At 42.3% G+C, this 23,076-nt stretch overlaps 1 protein-coding gene across 1 annotated transcript in view; it reads left to right on the top strand.

Moving 5' to 3' along the window:
• The window catches only part of Gtf2a1l (general transcription factor IIA subunit 1 like), a 75,519-nt gene extending 54,082 nt beyond the window's left edge, over positions 1-21,437 (top strand). Inside the window, exons 7-11 of the mRNA XM_036170501.1 lie at positions 359-443; positions 2,527-3,116; positions 17,727-17,987; positions 18,635-18,724; positions 21,208-21,437. Of these exons, the coding sequence (XP_036026394.1) occupies positions 359-443; positions 2,527-3,116; positions 17,727-17,987; positions 18,635-18,724; positions 21,208-21,315 (1,134 nt within the window). The 3' untranslated portion in view covers positions 21,316-21,437. The remainder of the gene's footprint in view (positions 1-358; positions 444-2,526; positions 3,117-17,726; positions 17,988-18,634; positions 18,725-21,207) is intronic.
• The last annotated feature ends 1,639 nt before the right edge of the window (positions 21,438-23,076 follow it).

The following is a 23,076-nucleotide window of genomic DNA, read 5'->3' as shown; positions in this document are numbered from 1 at the left end:
TAAATGTTTGTTTATTTATTTTTTATGTGTACATTTGTCTGTGTGAGGGTGTCGGATCCCCTGGAACTGGAGTTACAGTTGTGAGCTGCCATGGGGGTGCCAGGATCATGATAGCTGTGATCGCTAATGCTATGAGGCGTCCTGAGGACTAAGCAATTAGTGATCAGAGGACCTGGGCCCTGGAAGAACAGCCAGTGCTCTTAACCACGGAGCTACCTGTCCAGTCCAGCCTCAAATGTTAAGTGTAGTCAAATTATGGTGTTCTAGAGAATCATACTTTTGACTCCCTGTGATAGTGTGATAACATATATAATTCTGATCCTTTTATAACTTTCTAATAAATGCTTGTTATGTCTAGAATACCTCCAGCTGCGGTGCAAACTTTGCCTTTCCTGGCTATCCGATCCACGTCCCAGCAGGTGTGACCCTGCAGACCGCCTCTGGTGAGAGCTATTCTAAGGATATTCATTTTAGCACGGGCATTTGTTATGTGATTTTTTACAAAGTATTTGTTCTTTGAGAATCTCTCATGTAGTTTGATTGTATCAACCCTTCACAGCCTTCCTCCACTTCCTGAAAGTTTTCTGAGTTTTAGTAAACTGTATGTTAGAGGTGATAGGAGCCTCTAATAAGATTTTAAAGTAGAAAATAAATAGCAGTTGTGGTTGGTAGGAAAGAAATGCAGCCCAGAAGACACTGAGCTGGGCCTGTCTTATGGCTCATCCCCAGTTCTCTTTCCTATGAATTAGAGACTTAGTATATATTCAGATTTAATTCACATTAGCCAGCTTAATTTTATTGTTTTTCATTAAAAACATTAAATTAGGGGCTGGAGAGATGGCTCAGTGGTAAAGAGTACTTGTTCTTCCAGAGGACCTGGATCCACGTCCCAGCATCCACCTGGTAGTTCACAGCCCTCCATAACTTCAGGTCCAGGGGAATCTGATGCCCTCTTCTGACTTCCATGAGTACTGCATGCACATGGTGTATATATACACACACACACACACACACACACACACACACACACACACACACACATACAAACACACACACACACACAGCAAAATACTCATACACATAAAATAAATCCTAAAAAATTAACACAAAAAATTAAAGTATGTTTAATTTATTTATGTGTTTGTGGGGGTGGAGATGGGTGTGTACATGGAGGTCAGAGGACACCTGTATCAGCTGCTTCTTCCCTCCCACCATGTAAGTCCTGGGGACGGTACCTTCTGAGACAGCTTGCTGACCCATGCATCTCAGTTTTAGCAAATATAAAGTGAAAGTGTGTGTACTGGCTGGTTTTGTGTCAATTTGACACAAGCTAGAGGAAGGAGCCTTAGCTGAGGAAATGCCTCCTGGAGATCTAGCTGTAAGGCATTTTGTTTCCTCATTTAGTGATCAAGGGGAAGGCCCAGCAATTGTGGATGGTGCCATCCCTTGACTGCTGGTCCTGGGTTCTATAAGAAAGCAGGCTGAGCAAGCCAGGAGAAGCAAGCCAATAAGCAGCTCCTCTCCATGGCCTCTGCATCAGCTTCTGTCTCAGGATCCTGCCCTGTTTGGGTTCCTGTCCTGACTTTCTTCAGTGATGAACGGCAATGCTGAAGTATAAGCCGGATAAACCCTTTCCTCCCCAACTTGCCTTTTGGTCATGGTGTTTCATCGCAGCAATGGAAGCCCTGACTGAGACAGCATGCAGCTCTATTTCTGTAGTGCTAACCAAGGCTGCTCCACTCCTGTCTGCTTTCTTACTCTACAGTTCATGGCTTAGTAGAAAGACAGGCTTGCAGGACCTTCTCTTGGTTTGAAAAATGTACAGACTTATTCGGGTTGCTGTGAAGTTTACATTTCTAATTCAATGCTAAAATATAGCTTCCTTCTGAGTGTTATTTTAAAGGAAAGAGAGAGAAGAGGCTTTGTGTGATGCAAATCTTAAGTACATGAAATGCATTTTCCATGACTGCTTGTTAAAATTCCGTTGTGCATCAATAACATCCATTTTTCCAGTAGAAGAGACTCATGGATTAAATATTGGTGGCCTATATGATCAAATTATGTCAGTAAAAAATAAGAGAGGAAGGCTAGAGTTAAAAAAGGGGTATTTTTAAAAAGTAATGAATATTTATTGCAGAAAACACAAAATATCTTAAAATAATTCCTAGAGACAATCACTATTAACTTATTTCTATATTGATTTATTCATTGAAATAAATTAGAATTCTCTTAGACTGGGCTGAGGAGATGGCAGGCGGTAAGAGCACTCACACAGCAAACCTAAGGACCTGAGTTCAAATCCCCATCACTTATGAAAAAAGCTGGTACTGTGCAGACAGGAGGGCCATTGGGACTTCCTGGTTATGAGCCTAGCTCCTGCTTTAAGGAATGAGGCAGAGGGTGATAGCATGGGACACCCATGTCCTTCTCTGGTGTCTGTGAGCACACCGGCAGACACCACAGACACACCACACACACAACTGAAAGAGAATTGTATTATACTTACCTTTCCCCCTCCTTTTTAAGGTCACCTTTACAAAGTTAATGTACCAGTCATGGTGACACAGACTTCTGGAAGAACAGATATTCTCCAGCACCCATTTCAGCAAGTCCTGCAGCAGCTGGGCCAGCCTTCATTAATACAGACCAGCATTGCGCCGTTGCACCCCTGCTCTCTCCCAGCGGCTCCTGAGAAGTCACACCGAATGGAACCTGTGCTGCTACAGCCTGCCCTTCTGCATTCCACTCCAGTAGAGAGGAAACACTTGGAAAACGCTACCACTGATAGGCGTGGTCTCCCTGGAAACGAGCCTAAGGCCGTGCAGGAAGCTTTGCTGAGGCCACCGGAAAGCTCTCAGTACGTCAGCCTTCCAGGTGTGGGGTTTCCGCCTCCTCTCACTCTGCCAGAGCCTAGCCTGGAGCCCGTGCTCGGGGTCTCAGCAAACGTGACTCAGAACCTGCATGGTGGTCCTTTCCCCCAGGGCTCTCAGGGTGCTCTCCATCACCACATGCTCAACGCCCAGCTTCATGGCCTTAAAGACAGGATGTATGGATGTGACTCCCTAAAGGAACTGAGGAAAACAGAGGCGCCCAGCAGCCTCCCTGCATCAGAGAAGGTAGAGTTCTGTGTGCATCTTCTTGGTATTAGGAAGTAGACGGTAGCCTGGGGTCAGATTTTCTAGGTGGTTCTCTTGAGGTGGAAGATGAACCAGAATTATGTATGTTTTGTTTGTCCCATAGAAAATTGTTTCTATTTTTTCATAGTGTCATGGTAAGTTTCAAAAGTCAGTTTGACTTAGGGGGAGAAGTGGGAGGTGAGTATGATAAAAATAAATTATATGAAATTCTTAAAGAATTAATAAAATAATGTATTAAAATCAAAGGCAATATTGTTTTCTCTTTACAAACATAAACTCTTACAGCTAATTACTTTTATACTTTTTTTAGTGTATACATACATACATATATATATATATATATATATATATATATATATATATATATATATATATATGTATGTATATATTGCTCAGATTAAATAGAGTACTCATCCCCTAGCACAGCTCACAGTCTGTAGAGTGGACAACTAAGTACCACCTGACACTGTATCTTCAGAATATTTACAATTTCTTTCTTTTTACCCTTTCTTCACCTTCTCTTCTTGTCTCCCCCTTTCCCCTATCTCCCTTTCTCTCTTCTTCTTTTCTTCTCTTCTTCCCTTATGTTACTGAGATCTTACTTGGACCCTGGCAGATGCTAAGCAAACACTGAGCTGTATCCTCATCCTCTACCCCTTCCAGGCTAGGAGGAAGATGGGGTACAGTGATCAAGGAAGATGGGGTAAAGTGATGGAGGATGATGGGCACAGTGATGGAGGATGATGATACAGTGATGGAGGATGATGATACAGTGATGGAGGATGATGACAGTGATGGAGGATGATGGGTACAGTGATGGAGGATGATGGGTACAGTGATGGAGGATGATGGGTACAGTGATGGAGGATGATGATACAGTGATGGAGGATGATGGGTACAGTGATGGAGGATGATGGGTACAGTGATGGAGGATGATGATACAGTGATGGAGGATGATGATACAGTGATGGAGGATGATGATACAGTGATGGAGGATGATGGTACAGTGATGGAGGATGATGGGTACAGTGATGAAGGAAGATGGGGTAAAGTGATGGAGGATGATGGGCACAGTGATGGAGGATGATGGGTACAGTGATGGAGGATGATGGGTACAGTGATGGAGGATGATGATACAGTGATGGAGGATGATGATACAGTGATGGAGGATGATGACACAGTGATGGAGGATGATGATACAGTGATGGAGGATGATGGGTACAGTGATGAAGGAAGATGGGGTAAAGTGATGGAGGATGATGGCGGTACAGTGATGGAGGATGATGGATGACAGGATGGAGGATGATGACACAGTGATGGAGGATGATGATACAGTGAATGGAGGATGATGACACAGTGATGGAGGATGATGGGTACAGTGATGGAGGATGATGATACAGTGATGGAGGATGATGGGGACAGTGATGGAGGATGATGGGTACAGTGATGGAGGATGATGGGTACAGTGATGGAGGATGATGGGCACAGTGATGGAGGATGATGATACAGTGATGGAGGATGATGATACAGTGATGGAGGATGATGGGTACAGTGATGGAGGATGATGGGTACAGTGATGGAGGATGATGGGTACAGTGATGGAGGATGATGGGTACAGTGATGGAGGATGATGGATACAGTGATGGAAGATGATGACACAGTGATGGAGGAAGATGGATACAGTAATGGAGGATGATGATAAAGTGATGGAGGATGATGATACAGTGATGGAGGATGATGATACAGTGATGGAGGATGATGGGTACCAGGATTGGAGGATGATGGCCACAGTGATGCTTAGGAAGATGGTTACAGTTGATGGAGGATGATGACACCGTGATGGAGGATGATGACACCGTGATGGAGGATGATGACACCGTGATGGAGGATGATGACACAGTGATGGAGGATGATGGGTATAGTGATGGAGGAAGATGGGTACAGTGATGGAGGATGATGATACAGTGGATGGGAGGATGATAGGTACAGTGGATGGAGGATATGCGGTTATAGTGATTGGGAGGAAGATGGGTACAGTGATTGGAGGACGAGGATAACAAGTGATGGAGGATGATGGTACAATGATGGGGGATGATGGGTACAGTGATGAAGGAAGATGGGGTACAGTGATGGAGGATGATGATACAGTGATGGAGGGATGATGATACAGTGACGGAGGATGATGACACCAAGTGGATGAAGGTATGATGGGTACATGTGATGGAGGATGATGGGTACAGTGATGGAGGATGATGGGTACAGTGATGGAGGATGATGGGTTACAGTGATGGAGGAAGATGGGTAAGTGATGGAGGATGATGATCACATGAATGGAGGATTGATGAACAGTGATGGAGGATGATGACACAGTGATGGAGGATGATGGGTACAGTGATGGAGGATGATGGGTACAGTTGATGGAGGGAGTGATGGGCTACAGTGATGGAGGATGATGATAACAGTGATGGAGGATGATGATACCAGTTGATGGAGGATGATATACCAGTGATGGAGGATGATGATACAGTGATGGAGGATGATGGGCACAGTGATGGAGGATGATGGGCACAGTGATGGAGGATGATGATACAGTGATGGAGGATGATGATACAGTGATGGAGGATGATGGGTACAGTGATGGAGGATGATGGGTACAGTGATGGAGGATGATGGGTACAGTGATGGAGGATGATGATACAGTGATGGAGGATGATGGGTACAGTGATGGAGGATGATGGGTACAGTGATGGAGGATGATGACAGTGATGGAGGATGATGGGTACAGTGATGGAGGATGATGGGTACAGTGATGGAGGATGATGGGTACAGTGATGGAGGATGATGGGTACAGTGATGGAGGAAGATGGGTACAGTGATGGAGGATGATGACACCGTGATGGAGGATGATGACACAGTGATGGAGGATGATGGGTACAGTGATGGAGGATGATGGGTATAGTGATGAAGGAAGATGGGTACAGTGATGGAGGATGATGATACAGTGATGGAGGATGATAGGTACAGTGATGGAGGATGATGGGTATAGTGATGGAGGAAGATGGGTACAGTGATGGAGGACGATGATACAGTGATGGAGGATGATGGGTACAGTGATGGAGGATGATGGGTACAGTGATGAAGGAAGATGGGTACAGTGATGGAGGATGATGATACAGTGATGGAGGATGATGATACAGTGATGGAGGATGATGGGTACAGTGATGGAGGATGATGGGTACAGTGATGGAGGATGATGGGGTACAGTGATGGAGGATGATGGGTACAGTGATGGAGGATGATGGGTACAGTGATGGAGGATGATGATACAGTGATGGAGGATGATGGGTATAGTGATGGAGGAAGATGGGTATAGTGATGGAGGAAGATGGGTACAGTGATGGAGGATGATGGGTACAGTGATGGAGGATGATGACACAGTGATGGAGGATGATGGGTACAGTGATGGAGGATGATGGGTACAGTGATGGAGGATGATGGGTACAGTGATGGAGGATGATGATACAGTGATGGAGGATGATGGGTACAGTGATGGAGGATGATGGGTACAGTGATGGAGGATGATGGGTACAGTGATGGAGGATGATGATACAGTGATGGAGGATGATGACACAGTGATGGAGGATGATGACACAGTGATGGAGGATGATGATACAGTGATGGAGGATGATGGGTACAGTGATGGAGGATGATGGGTACAGTGATGGAGGATGATGGGTACACTAATTATCTTCTATTGCCATAGGAGTGCTAGGGTTACAGATGTGCACCACTGCCTCTGACTTCCTGTATGGGTTCTGGGGATCTATCTCAGGCTGTTAGGCTTGCAACAGCAAGGTTTTCCCCTGATAAGCCATGTCACAGACACTGGACAGTTTCTGAATCTCCCTATAAGCCCCATCTAATAAGGAACACTGAACATTTTTCATACTCATCAAATATACTAAAATATTCCATGTGGTATTAGTTAGTTTTGATGTAATTAGGTTGTTTTTGATGGTCAACTTGGTTGGATTGAGAAACATTTAGGAGATTGTTGAAGTCCCTTTCTGAGTGTGTTGATGAGAGAGTTCCCATATTCTCTGCATGTGACTGGAAATATCTAATAGGCCAGGGGTCCAGATGGAATATAGGAGGAAGGAGAAAGCCCAGAAGCATGGATACACTTTCTCAGCTTCCTGGCTGCTAAAGTGAGCAGCTCCTCCAAAACATGCTCCATTGCCATCATGATGGTCTCCTTCATTTGAGGCCCAAACCAGTGAACTCAGAGCCCTGAATCCATGAGACAAAGTAAATTCCTCTAAATCATTTGTCTCCAGTATCTGTCACAGTGACAAGGAGTCTGAAAAGCACACTGGCAGATGGGGTTAGTGTGGCACAGGTGCTATTGTCATAGCCTGCAAATGTGTAGCCACCGTTACCTTGTGTTGATCTAGATTGAGTTTCTGTTAAGAATAAGAGAAGCTTTGTCTTGCCCCTGTGAACAACTGGATCGTGCATAATTTAGGTTGAAGATGGGGTACGAGAGGTTGTTGAATTTTAATTTAGGTTTCTTAAGCTTTGTGTTTATTACCCTGTATTTTGAAGTTCTGTCTTACTCAACACTGGAATGACACAGTTATGTCTTATATTGTAATGATTGGAAGCTGGATTGGGCAAAGTTTTATCTCAAGGAATCCTATTTTATTTGCTTATTGTACTACCTAGCCACAAAACCCACATGCACTTTAGACACTTCTTTGCAGTGGAAGATCTTGGCCATTGAGCAGCTGGTTTGCTGTACAGAAAGAAGGAAGGCTGAAGCAGCCACCCTGCCTCATTACATTGCCTTGTAGCAGAACTGCTGACATTTTCCACACACAGGACTCATGGAAGAACTGGCGCTGACATTCCTTTAACATTCAACAGGGTAAAAATACCAGTTGCTTTGAGGGCAGCTGCATTCCAATTTTAATTTCCATTCACACACTGACATCATTAAACAATTCCTATGCTGTGAGCCCCTTTTTCTTTTCAAGCTGGAGACTGACAACTTTGTAACAGTGCTTGGCAGAGTTTGAGACCCTGCACACCAGTGGAGCATCCGAGGATGCTCCCTTCACGAGACAGGGTTTCTGTGCTTCAGTTGAGGGCCCATGCTGTGGGGTTCAGCATGTGGTCTGTATTACTGCTGGGCCAAAGCCAGTAATTCCAGAACTCTCCTCTGCTGACACAAAGCTCAAAGACTTTCGAGCCACGGTTTTGAATTATTGTTTTTTTTTTTTCAATGCATGTATCAAAAATGTAGACAAAGTGTTATATTCTGCTTTCTGCAGGTTTTTTTTTTTTCAGCTTTCTAAAGAACAGCACTGAAGCCCTTGTTTAATGTCTGGGAGCTGTTTGCTCTTTTGGGGAGGGAACTACAGCCCCTTCATAACATTTCTTTTGGAAGGTTTGTTGGTGGGTGGTTGGCCATGTGAAATACTTGAATCTCCCTGTGCATGGTCCTTCCCCATTCACTATGAATGCTGTTGAACATTATTGGCTCCTTTGGTTGTCTGGCCAGAAGGATGTCAGAGCCAGCATCTATGTGGACTTTCCAATGTTTGCTTCTGAAGATAGAAGTTAGAAATGGAAAAAAAAAAGTCTATTGAAGTTATTGATTAGAAATTCAAGTTTATAATACTGCTTCTCTCTCCGAGTAAAAAGAGCTTCCCTAGTTTAAGAAAAACAGGGTTTTATTTTAAATCAATTGGAAAAGTCCTGGAGAGAAGGGTAGGGAGGAAGGGACAGGGGGAGAAAAGGGGAGGAGGAGAGAGGTGAAGAGATTGGGAGGGTGGGGGAGATTGGGGAGGGAGAAGAGGGTGGTATGGATGTTGCACACAGTCGGGAAGGCTGGAAGAGGGTGTTCTTCTCTATGACTCTCTGCCTGCCCCCTTCAAACAGGGCCTCACTGAACTGGGAGCTTAGGGATTTTCAGCTAGCTGGCTAGCCAGTGAACTGCTGCCTCCTCTCAGCTTGGGCTTACAGGCTTCAGCAGCTATACCTGGTTTTCAGAAGGGTGCTGAGGATATGAACTCAGTAGCCCCAAGTGCTCTTACCCACCGAGCCAGCTCCTAGCCTAGTCCTGGAATTTGTCATAGTCCTTAGTAAGCTGATAGCTCATTTAACAAGTCCTGTAGGGACTTCAGTCCATTTTGTACAAAAAGATATTTATAACAAGGTTTGCTTTTTGCTGTTAAAATGAAAAGCACAGTTGGCACGAGATTCAGGACTAGGACTCCCTTTTCAAAAGTCAGATTCATTGAGGTGTAATCTAAATATACTAAAAGTCACCTCTCTTGGTGTACAGTGTGGACTTGGACAAACACAGGCCGCCAGACAAAGAAAGTACAGCTGTGCTGGAGAACTTTTGCATTACTCCTAGGACTCCCTTTGTGCATTGGTAGTCAGTGCCTTCCCTCTGCCCCAGTCCCCAAGTCCTTCACTGGATCAGTTTTCCTTCAGCAGGAGTTGCCTTTTCTAGAATGACAATCAACTGGGGTTGTGCAGAGTGCAGCTTTAGCGGGATGCTTGAGATTACCCTATGCTGTCACATGTAGCCCTGTATCCTAGGTCACCAGTAGGGCGTTTGGGTTGTTTCCTAGTTTTGGAATTTGTATAGCTAGGACTGGATAAGTATTTCTCTATTATAAAGGGGCCATGAGTAAACATCTGAGAAGTCCCGTGTAAAGCATGTGGCTTATGGGATGGTTTATCTTCAATTTTAGTCATCCTGTGTTGGTTTATTTCTGGGCATTCTCTCTCCTACATGACCCATGCCTATTTGCTTTCCACCAGTGTGGTATTATTTTTGTTGTAGTGGCTTTAAAGTAAGCTGGGCCTTGAAAGAGAAAGAGTCCTTCAAATTTGTTCTTCAAAATCGTTTTGGCTTTTCTAATTCCTCTGTATTTCCATATAAATGTGATAATCAGCTTGTTAACTGAAAACAAAACAAAACAACAAAAACCTAAAACCCAGCCTCTGGGATATCTCTTGGTCTGTGTTGACTCTACAGATATGCATGCAGAGAACTACAACCACAGTCTGTTCAGTGTCTATTTCTTCATGACTCAGTCTTGGTAGGGCTGGGTTTCCAAGGACTTATCTATTTCATCTACCTTTCCATTTTCTTTAGAGCTCTATTTTTAATATTGTATATGCATATGTCTGTGCACATGACTGCAGGCACCCTTAGAGGCCAGAAGAAGGTGTCAGGTCCCTTGGAGTTGGAGTTACAGGTGTCTGTGAGCTGCCCAGCGTGGGTGTGGGAGCTGAGAAGAGCTTTTACCTGCTGAGCCACCTCTCTAGCTCCCCCAGAGTTCTCATTTTGTTGGTGAAGTTGTGTTCTTAGGGTTCTCTGGAGACTCCTTGTGTCTGTAAGGTCAGTAGTGATGTCACTTGTTTTACTTAGGGCTTGGGGCATCTTCTTTTTCCTTTTCTTCAGTCTAGATAAAGGGGCATCTACTTCATCAATCTGTCTGTAGAACCAACCTTTGATATTATTGATTTTTTTCCTCTTTTCCCATTTTCTGTTTTGTTTCTGTTCATTAGTACTTCTGATAACCTTGTATCCCCACTACCACTGCCATCCTGTAAGATGTTAGATTAGGTTGTTAATTTGAGATTGGTCTTTTAAATGTAAGTATTTACAACTTGAAAATTCCCTTCCAGGACCTATAAGCTTTCCGATGTGTTTCATGTGCCCTTCATTTTAACTTTTATTATTTATTTATTGAGAGCTCAGGCTGACCTTGAACTGACAATCCTCCTGCCTCAGCCTGCTGGGTGTTGGGGTGACAAGTATGTGCTCCATACTGAACTTTCCTTTCATTTAAGACCTTAAGATCTTGTAATTTCTTTTTTAACCCATTGGGTTTGAAGATATGATATTTAATTGATACATATTTATAGATTTTCTAGTTTTCCTCATGCTACCATGTTCTAGTTAAAGATGTCTAATGTTTATTCTAAATTCTTTGTTTTTGTAACTTTAGTCACAATTATTTCTAGTATCATCATTATAAAAGATGCTTTAGTATGATTTTTTTCTGAATTTGTCTTACATCCTAAAATAATTAATCTCAGTGATTGTTACTGTGATCTGAGAAAATTATGTCCTGCTTTTGTTGGATGGAGAGTTCCTTTGTGTCTCTGTGCTGGTTAGTTATTGTCCACTTGACACATACAAACTAGAGTTACCTTGGAAGAGGGAACCACGGTTGAAGAATTGCCTCCATTGACCTGCTGGGATGTGTGGGGGGCAGCTTCTCATCATGAGTTAATGTAGGCGGGGCCAGCCCACTGTGGGTGGTGCCATCCCTAGGCAGGTGAGCCTGGGCTGTGTAAGGATAGCCGAGCCTTTGCTCCAGATTTCCGGTCTCTGCTCCTGTCTGGCTCCCGCCCTGACTTTCCTCAGTGACGGACCATGACTTGTAAGTGTTAAGCCCAATAAACCTTTCCCTCCTCCCGAGTTGCTTTTGTTCGTGGTGATCATAACAATGACAGAAAATGAACTAGAAGAAGAGTTTCCTAAGTCCTATTGATCATGTTGTTACATTCACTATTATGTCATTGAATTTCTATCTGTATACACCCGCAAGTGCGGTGTTGAAGTCTCTTCCTGTTCTAGTATTGTCTCTGCCTTCCATTCTTTCAGTGTTTGTTGTGTGGCTTTAACATTTGGTGACCTGTTTATAATTTTGTTGATGAGATGATCTTTTAGGATTCTATGTTTTTCTCTCCCTCTCTCCCTCCTTCCCTCCCCTCCCTCTCTTCCTTCTTTCTGTAACAGTTTTTGTCTTAAAGCCTGTTTTCTTCTTTTCTTCCTTTTTTCTTTCTTTTCTTGTTTTCTTTTGATAGTGACACAGCCCCGAATCTCCTCTGACTACTGCTGTATGGCATTTATTTCTCTGTCCTTCCATTTGTCAACCCATGCACGTTCTTAGATTTTTTCTGTTAGGATCGTGTAGACAGCAGATGGTTGGATTCTGCCCTTTCCACTCCAGTCTGCAGTCTGTGTGTTTTGTTTGGGAAATGATTTGGATAGAGTCTGTCTCCCACTAGTTCAGTCTCCAGAAAGGTGGAGCTGAGGCTGTACGAGCTTCTGAAAAGGGAAGGTGAAATCAGTCAGAACTATGGTTCACCATCAGGGTAGATTCATGCTGAGCTCCTAGAATGAGATGGCTCAAAGAGAGTCTCCATGAACTTCAGGTGTGAAAAAACATTGGCTTGGCTCTGGTTTCTGGTCACTTCTCCATCTGGTCCCTCCATTGTGGGTCCCTGTACCTGTGACATTTTCACCAGACCCAGGCCAGTGCTGGCTCCTTTTGAAGTCCCAGAATCACTGATAACCTCTTTTCTTTATAGATTCCTCAGGCTCAGGTATTTTGTTAGAACAACCCAAAATGGATTGGGAGAGATAATTTAACTCATTTATGTTTAGGCAATTATTGATAGAGAAGGGCTAACTCTTACAATTTTGTTTCTTGTTTTCTGTGTGCCTTGAGTTTTTGTTCTTCAATTCCTTCTTTCTGCCTTCTTTTCTGTCTAGTTGGCATTCTTGTATTAGTGCATTTTGATCTCCTTACCTTTCCCACTGTGTGATATCCCATAGCTGTTCTCTATAGCTTTGGTTATTGTGGGGACTAAATATACTATCTTCACATGGTAGCAACCCCTTGGAGTCCAACAGCAACAAATTCAGCCACACAAAAGCTTGCTTCTTCCTAATTCAGTCGTTCTCTGCTTTTCCTTATCGTCACAGGTTGTATTTACATACTTAGACATGTTAACATAGATCTATGCTTTTGTCTCTGGAGTCTTAGAGAAGAATAAAAAGTCAGCTGAACTAAAATTATAGTTCTGTATTTGCTATCATCAATTCCCCTTTCCTGGAAAATGTCTTCCTGTTGTTTCCCAGTTACTATCTGACAGTGGCCTTTGATTTCAACCCAAAGGACCCCTTGGAGAACCAGTGGTGATGGATCCCTTTACCTTTTATCTGGGAATGTTTTAATTTTTCTCTCTTGTTTAAGGTGCCAGGTAAATTGTATACGAGGGGGGGAGGGAAGCGTAGCAGCTGCCATAGAAACCACAGCAGTGTTTTCTGTTGGGATGGGAATTGGATTCAACCCTTCCCTATTTCAAACTCTTTAAATACATTGTCCCACTGCATTCTGCCGTCGGGTGTTATGCTAGAAGCTGGTAACAGCATTAGTGAATGTAGACAATTGCTTTTCTCTTCCTGCTTCACAATTTCAGTTAAGGATTTGTTGCTACTGTGTAGACACACAATTGATTTTTATAAGCCAATCCTATATTCTGTCACCTGTTAAGACCAGGTCATTCTGTATAGCCCTTGGAATTGTTTTATACAGTTATAATTATTGTAAACAGAAACAGCTTAATGGATTCCTTGTCAACATCTTTTTCTTTTTTTTCCTCCTCATCTCTCTAAGACTTCTGGTACAGAATTAGAGTGGAGAGAGCCAGCGGTCTGCTCTTGATCCCAAGGGGGAAAACATCGAGTCTTGTTAGCAAGTGCTGTGCAGGCTGTGGGCTTTCTGTAGATGCCCTTTACAGGTAGACAAAGTTTCCTCAGCAAAGGATTGCTGGGAGTTGCCTGGGGGAAGCAGTGTGAGAAGACTCATTCCCTTAACCCTGGCATTTGAGAGGCAGAGGCAGACGTGAGCTGCCTGATGCTGGCACTGGCAATCAGTGCCGAGTCATTTCTCCAGCCCTCAAGTGCTCTTGATCAAAAGCTGTTCGGCTACTTTTGGATAGAATATTCTATACAGGTCAGTTAGGTCGTATAGACTGCATGCACTGATCAGGTCTTCTGTATTGTTACTGAGTAATTATTGCAAATGTTTCTGTTGTTTACTGAGAGGAATTACAGCTGGGAACATATCTATTTCTTTTAATTCCTTTAATTATTTTCACTTATGTTCTTGTAGCTTGAGCCCAGGGCCTCAGTGCATCATATGAACATGGCTGTTACTCCTGAGCTACATCTCCAGCTGTTTTTGATTTACATATTTTTGAAGTGATATTGACAGTATTTGTCACATGCATAAAAACTTAAGATTGTTCTTTTCTTCTTGAAAAGACTATTTTATTATTGGACAATATTCTTATGTATCTTTTGTAATATTCCTTGTTCTAATGTCACCATTTTAGTTTTACTTTGATTGGTGTTTGCATGGTACATGTTGTCTTTCCATACTTACTTTTACATTTAAATTATTTTGTGTCTGTGTGTGATGTGTGTATATGTCACAGCATGGATGTGTGTGGTCAGAGGAAAACTTGCAGGAGTAGGTTCTCGCCTTCTACAATGTAGGTCCCAGGGATCAAGTTCAGGTTGTCAGGCTTGGCAGCAAGCCCCTGTACTCACGGAGCCATCTTAGCAGCCCTCACCGTAGATAATTTTTTGCCTGATCTGTGTGATATTTAAAGTGGTTTCTTATACATCGCATAGTATCAGGTGTTGCTAACTTGGTCCATCCGTATGGCTTTGTAACTGGTGCATTTTGACCATTTATACCTGGTGTAGTTATTAAACTGCTTATTGGTTGCTTATGTTCTTTTCTTTTTTTCTGCATACATTCAATTTTTTTCTTTATCTGTGTCGATTGTACTGATGACTCCTTCACGTGGAATTTCTACTCTGATGTTTTTTAGTTTTAGAATTTCCACTTGACTCATATTTCCATATGTCCAAGGAAATTTCCATGTGATGACTATGTTATTCACATTGCCCATGTTTCCCACTGGATTGCCTAACGTCAACCATAGTCTGACTCTGACATCCACATCCGATTCTCCTGGTTGGTTCTCCTGCCTATAGTTGGCCTTTCTTGCTTTTTTGGTTTCCTGTTATTTTTGATTTTGACTGATGGTCAGACATCTTGTATAGACAAGGAGAGACTCGGGTACATAGTATCTGCACTTGGAGATGGCCGTCATTCTTTTCACAGAGAGATGTGTTTATACATTCCACACAACCAAGGGCCTTTTGTCCTTAAGCGTCCTGTACCCCAGGACAGATTTTTTTTAATGGAATCAAGCAAAGCTGTGATGTGATAGTTCGTTTGGCTTCTGCTCTTTGATGGTATGGTAGTGCTATTCTTTTTAGCATTTTTATTGTAAGTGACAGCGGCCATTTTTTTTGTCCATGAATAAACATTATCTTGTTTCTATAATTTAGACTTATTTATAGTTCAGTCACACCATAGCCATTCATTTCTGCATAAGGGATGCACCTTCATTCCATCTGTGAAGGCAGTCTGTTTCCAATGTTATAAAAGTTAATTGCATGTAAACTAATTACTTGTATGTTTATTAATGTTGAATCTTCTATGTAAGGTTATTTTTAAAGAGGACTTTGTGAGGATTCATTGTAGAGAATATTTATATGGATATGCATCCCAGAAGCTTAGCCATCCACTCAAAAATAAGTTGAGTATTTCCTATGTTAAAGTAGCATCTTAAAGTGATGCATCAAGGTGTATAATTGTGTTGCCTGAACCATCACAAACCCAGGAGTACTAAGAAAGTATGTTTGTTCAAACCATAACAAAGCTTCTTGGAGCTAGCTTTAGTGATCTTGGAGATTCCAACCGTTTTTTAGGCTGATATGTGAAGGCTCTTTGAGTTCTGCTAGCTTTCTTTTCTGTGCCTTTAGTCTGTCCTTGTGCACCTAGTCCCGAGAGCCAACATGGCCCATAGTTAATAACGTGTGTCCACCTGTCCCTGTGCTTCCCAGACAGCCAGCACAGCCTTGTGCTGCCATGCAGAATCTAGAGCTCATTGCCAAGGTTTTGTGTTTGAGACAGTGTCCTTGAACTCACATGATCCTCCTGCCTTAGCCTCCAGAGTGCTGCTATTAGCACTAGATCTGGACTCCCATTAGTTTTTAAATGATTTTAATTTATTTTTTAGTCATTAAAATAAATGATTACATTCAGAAAGTCCTTTTAATGAGAAAAAATGAATGTTTATGTTAATCATCTTCACAAAAGAGAGGAATCTTGAAAAATCACATCATGTACAACTCTGTTCATATCAGGCACATGTCTCTTAGAAACATGGTACATATTTAAAGACCTTGGCTGAGTGTTTTCATCCGAGGTTTTGTCCATAATGCATATTCCCTTTTTATAATACACACACACACACACACACACACACACACACACACACACACACACACACTTTGATTAGTTTCTTAAGGGGCTGATTTTGTCAAAAAGGATAAGAATTGTGCTGTAAATTCTGTGGTATTTATGGTTACATAAAGTACCTCTTTTTATTAAGAACTTGGAGCTTTGGGGAGCTCTAGCCCACCCGGGACAGAGTTGAAGTTTCGGGGAGCTCTAGCCCACCCGGGACAGACTTGACATTTCGGGGAGCTCTAGCCCACCTGGGACAGATTAATGAGAGTCCATATGCTGCATTGGTGGTGAACCCTCTGTAATCAAGCTTGGGCTTCAATCCCAGCTCACTCTTTGCTGCCTTTGTGGTCTTGTAAGCCATAGTGTCTCATCTCAGTATGTTACAATTAGATTTAAATTTGAAAACGCATATAAAATATTTACCAGATGCTTGTAAGCTCTGTGTGAGAGAGAATGATGGAAGTAAAAGTTATCTCTATAGCCAGGGTTGGTAACTAAATTACTTCCACCATCACGATCCATTTCCACAAGGTTTTCATCATCTTGAAGAGAAGCATTCAATGATGCCGGTGGTGGTTTGCATGAGAATGGCCCCACAGGCCAGCAGGGAGTGTCACTATCAGGAGGTGTGGCCTCGTTGGAATAGGTTCGGCTTTGTTGGAGGAAGTGTGTCACTGGGGGCGGGTTTTGAGGTTTCAGATGCTCAAGCTGGGCCCAGTGACTCACTCTCTTCCTGCTGCCGATCTGGGTAAAGAACTCTCAAGCTGCCTTTCTACAGCACCATGTCTGCCTGTGTGCTGCCGTGATGATAGTGGACTGTTTCCTTATGAGAGTTGCCCTGGTCATGGTGTCTCTTCACAGCACCAGAAGCCCTAACTAAGACAATTGTCCCCACACCCCATCTCTCTCTTCCTCCCACACTGTGGTAGTCCTCATTTTACTTCCATCTCCATGATTGTTTCTACATCAGGCGCCACTGGTGAAGTGAAATAATACAGCTATTCTGTGTTAGCTTCTTTGACCTATATAGTCTTTTGGAATTTGGATCATTTCTCAAGTCACTGTCTTTGCCATTTTAATCAAGTTAAAATTCAGTGGTTACAGGCTATCTAAGGGTATACATATATTATGTGAAAGCGGTGAGCTCATTTGGTGCCAGTGTATGGTAGTATGTTTACTTAACTTGTAACTGAACAATCATTCTTGTTAGAAATGCTAAAGATATCCCAGAATTCCAAGTTTAGAGACTGATCTTAGAAGGCAAAGATCCATTTAAATGACCACTCGGGTGTTTACCAGTCCCTGACTATCCAGATTCAGTGTTCTAATGCCCTGCTTGACCTGAAGAACTCAACAGCGCCTCTTCTTTTCACAGAATTCTACTTCTGAGAGGGACCTGAATATTCAGGTAACTGACGATGATATTAACGAAATCATTCAAATAGATGGAACTGGTGATAACTCGTCTACTGAAGAAGTGGGAAGCATAAGAGATGTAGACGAGAATGAGTTCCCAGGGATCTCGGATTCAGGCGACCTTAAGGTGCTGGAGGAAGAAGCTGACAGCGTGTCAAACGAAGATTCCACAGCGAACAGCAGCGACAACGAAGACCACCAAATAGACACCATGGAAGAGGTGAGGCGCTCAGCTGAGCCGAGACTTGGTTTCTTAACTCGTGAGGTTTGTGCTTTCCTGTGCTTCACAGCCGAATGCAATTCTAATTAAGACTGACCTCATCTTCAGCCTTTCAAAATCAGTGATTTGTATGCAGGGCCTTAACATTTCCACCTTAAACTGTGCTTTCCCTGCTGGACGTGATTAGGAACTGGTTTCATATTTGTTCCTTTTAAGTAGATGTAGTAGGAGGCTTAGGAGAGACAGCTTTTGTCCTCTTTCTAATAAATATGGTGGCGTTTGAGTGGAATATGGTGATTAAGTTGATGAGGGCTGTTGCCTCTCACTTGCAGCTGCCTTCAGGTATCTGCCTATGGTAATGCCTTCTCTGAGTCACCATCTTTAACAGTCCCAGGGTCCTGTGGGTCTCATTGCGACTTGTCATTTCATAGATGAGAAAACAGAGATACAGAAAATTTTGATCATTTACCCAAGGTCGATCATGTAATTATTAAGTGGTCAAGCTGGAATTCAAACCCAGGTTATTTGACTTTGAAGCAAAAATACTATTCTGTGTCTTCAGGTCCCTCTACTTCTATGTCTTTCTATCTTTGAAAAAAATTTGAAGCATCATGAAATCCCTTAATGTGATCATCTTTCATCTTTAGGATCCTCTAAATTCTGGAGATGATGTCAGTGAGCAGGATGTGCCAGACCTGTTTGACACAGATAATGTAATTGTCTGTCAGTATGATAAGGTACTATGTTCACCTTTTGGACTTGGGGTTTATTAATTGAACTCATACTGGAAGGTATATAAAGTAGTATGAAGTATGATGGCGAGTTCCAGTTCACAGTCAAGTGACTCATAGAACAGCTGTTTAGTCCTGTATGTGTGTGCATGTACATTATGTGCACACTTGTGTGGGTGAACATGTGTGTGTATGGGTGTGTATGTGCATGGAGACCAGAGGACAACCTCTGCTATTGTTCCCTAGGTGCTCTCTACCTTGTTTTGGGAGACAGGGTTTTCCATTAGCCTGAAGCTAACTGAGTAGGCTAGGCTGGCTGGCTAACAAATCCCCTTGATCTGCCCATGCTTGCTGCCCCAGCACTGGGATTACAAGTGTGCACCGTTGTGCCCAACTCCTTCTCATGTGGATCTGGGTCTCAAACTCAGGTCCTTACGTTTGTGTAGCAAGCCTTAAGTCTCAGTAAATGATCTGCAGCCCAATTCTGTAAAGTTGAGGGTGTGTTTTGGGTCTACCACTGTGCTGTATGGGATAGTGACACTTGAAAGTGATAATCAGCAGTGGTGGCGCACGCCTGTAATCCCAGCACTCAGGAGGCAGAGGCAGGTGGATCTCTGTGAGTTTGAGGCCAGCCTGGTCTACAGAGCTAGTCCAGGACAGGCTCCAAAGCTACAGAGAAACTCTGTCTCGGAAGAAAAAAAAAAAAAAAAAAAAAAAAAAAGAAAGTGATAATCATTGTCATCCCCCATTCTCCCACCACCCCCATGGTGGATTGAACCTAGCATGTAGCACCTGCTAGGCAAGTGCTCTGCACTAAGCCATTAGGATGCACCCCCAGCCCCTAGATGATAATCCGTGTCTTCAGGAGGTGACAATCTTATTCAAACACACTATTTCTTACAGGATAAAAACAAAACAAAACACAAACCCCACACACGAGAAGATGGCAGGCAAGTCAGATGTCAGAATGGTGTGATAAAGTAAAGCAAATGCCACTACACATGAATCAGACCTTACGCTGTGTGGCAGACAGCAAGACCTAGAAGTAGCAAGGAAATACAAGAAATCATTTGTTGTTGGAATTCTCCACGAACCCCTCACGGGCAATGTGGGCCTTTGAAATGGGGCTTGAATGATTTGTATCTTGGAGAGAGGGATGGAAGGCAGGCATGCAGGCTGTGGCCCAATGTAAAGCAGAGACATAAATGGATGAAGTATGGGCATGGGACAGCCTTACAGCATTGTTTGGGATGCCCGCATCCTTGCTATTGCTTGTCATGTAACATTCAGCTCCTTGGCATCCTAGTGTGTATGAAGTGGATATTAATATAGTGTTTTTGAGTCATAATTTGATATACTTAAAGGAGACAGAGGAAATGCTTTTAATTGCTATAACAATAAACTTTTCTCCACAAAATCTCCTTATTCCTTCTAATATTTTATATAGATAAAAATGATAACTTCTCTCCAATAAAATATAAACTCTTCAAAGGCAGGATTTTTTTGAAAAACATACTTAACATGTCTACAGTCAGCCCTCTATACCTGAGTTTCTTCTGCAGAGTCAACCAAGGGGTTCAAAAACCTTTGAAAAATTAAGTGTTTCCTGAACATGTGCAGACTTATTTTTGGTCACTATTTCCTGAACAATTTAGTATTACTGTTATTTAAAAGCATTTGCATAGCATTAGATGTTACAAATAACCTAGAGATTATGTAAATCTTCCAGGAGGGTGTGTGTAGGTTGTATGAAACAGTGAAGCCATTTATATAAGGGGCCTGAGCAATCCACAGAGTTGGCTGTAGTAACTGTGGGGCTGATCATTGATACTTTGATGTGGAGTGATGGTTCTCATGGTGTACGAATGACTTGATGTATCTCCAGTACTTAAGCTAGTGTTTGGTGTAACTGAGTGTGTGGGTGTAACCGGTATGTGGGTTCACAGGGATCCGTGGAATCTAAAGAATGAATCTAGCCTTTTATGGCTGCAGTGGGGGAAGCCCTATCCCTTCACCTAGGGCATTTTTATTTACTCTCTATTTACAGTTTAGCGGGGTAATTTCCATACCTTCAAAGCACCCTAAGAGGAGCTCCCAGGGACCAAATGCCAAGTGCAAATTACTTGATTTATTGGGTACCTCATTTTCCGGGATTTCTGAACCAAGGTTTGCACAGGCCTTTCATCCTTGGGGGACTCTCTGATCCTTGACTCTCAGACAAGATTCACATAGGACAATAAGAGAAACAAAAGGTGTGGTTAGACAAAGGAAGGAGTAGAGCTAGGTGCTGCTCTATGGAACCTCGCCGGGAGCTCAGCAGGAATGCACTACAGTTTGGCTTACAGGAACCCAAATGTTTGCTAAAGAATGAATAAAGTATCTTGAGGAGGTCTTCTATTTAGGGTCAGAATCATCCCATTTGCCATTTTAAAGAATGTAAGTGACCCCTGAGTTTACAAATGCAGCCTGGATTATTTTTCTCTCTTCAGATTCACCGAAGCAAGAACAGATGGAGATTCTACTTGAAGGATGGTATCATGTGCTTTGGAGGGAGAGACTATGTATTTGCAAAAGCCATTGGTGAGGCCGAGTGGTAAATGCTAGAAGCTCAATACATCAGCTCTGTGAACCTACGCGGGACTGGTATATTGTATGCTGTGAACCACATTTTTATTTTATATGTAGTCCATCAAAGAGTTGATTAACTCTGTTCACTATATGGAATGAAATAAATTTAATGAAATAAAATTATAGTTCAAATGCAGATACAGATATCCAAGCTTACATTTCCTTTGTTTTCCGTTTTGACTGGTGCCTCCTTCATTATCTCTGTGTTGTGAGGGCACCATGAGGTATCACATTTAGTGATTAGAAAAGTCACCATAGCCCCACCTACGTTCCAGAATACCCCTTAGCTTTTCAAAATGTAAACAAAATCCATTCAAAAGTAAACTACGAGATGAAATGCTGTATCCATTCTCTTTGGGTACTCATCTAACTATTTAGGTTTGGGGTAACCACAGAGAGAAGTAGGAGTTCACTGAGTTATTTTGGCTTTGGTACTCACTCACCAGCCTCAGATGATGCTGTTTAAAAACCCAAGTCTTGTGGAATTATCTGAGTCAGTGATTTTCAAGGTTTTGGCCAAGATCTACACCATGGAATGCAATTAGAATGTGAGGTCTCTTTTTGAGTGTACATGGACGCACGTAATAGAAGTGCAGTAAAAAAATGTCAGAAATTACACTTACCTTTTGTGTGGTGGCCTTCTGTATTATCTAATTGACTGTGATGTTTAAATAAATAACAATAATAAAAAAAAAACTAGATAGTTCTGGCTCACAAAGGTGATTTTGCTTTGTGACCATTTGTACTTTTTTAAAAGTAAGACTTACTTATTTTTAATTTTATGTGCATGGATATTTTGGCTGAGTCTATGTCTGTGTATCATGCAGTACCCACAGAGGCCAGAAGACAGCATCAGATCCCCTGAATCTGGGGTTAGCTGTCACATGGGTGCTGGAATTCATCCTGGGCCTTCTGGAAGAACAGGCAGTACATTTAACTGCTGAGCTATCTCTCCAGTTAGCATTTCCTTTTAATCTGCTGACAGTCTTAGTTAGAGTTTCTGTTGCTATGTTAAAACACCGTAATCAAAAGCAGCTTGTGGGGGGGAGAGTTTATTTTTGCATATACTTCCATATCACAGTTTATCAATGAAGGCAGGGAAGGAACCTGTAGGCAGGAGCTGATACAGAGGCCATGGAAGAGTGCTGCTTACTGGCTTGCTCCTCATGGCTGGCTCAGCCTGCTTTCTTTTCTTTCTTTCTTTCTTTCTTTCTTTCTTTCTTTCTTTCTTTTTTTTTTTTTTTTTTGTGCTGAGGATTGAACCCAGGGCCTTGTACTTGCTACCAGCCCAAGGGGTTTTCCCACCTATAATGGGCTGGACCCTCCTCTATCAATTGCTAAGAAATGATCCTATAAATTTGCATGCCTACAACCCGATCTTATGGAGGTATTTTCTCAGTTGCCTCCTCTCAGATGATTCTATCATGAATCAAGCTGACATAAAAATTAGCTAGCACATTGATGTTCATAACTTCATTGTTTAATTTAATATAGATGTGACACCCTATTTACAGGATCCTGTTCTCAGCAAGTTAATTCATAATTTTCTTTTCCATACTATTTTTGATTAACATTTCACTCATTAATAATGTTAGTGGGGTTTGGTCGGATATTTTTAGACACATTTACAGCATGCATCAATAAAGCACAGCCTTTCTTTTTCCACACTCTCTTGTTGTTCTGCCCAATGTTTACTTATCACTATTCTAGTTTCAACTCAACTTTTCTTT

This window comes from Onychomys torridus, chromosome 21, assembly GCF_903995425.1.
Source record: "Onychomys torridus chromosome 21, mOncTor1.1, whole genome shotgun sequence".
Classification (NCBI taxonomy): Eukaryota; Metazoa; Chordata; class Mammalia; order Rodentia; family Cricetidae; genus Onychomys; species Onychomys torridus.
This window is presented reverse-complemented; position numbering and strand designations above follow the sequence as displayed.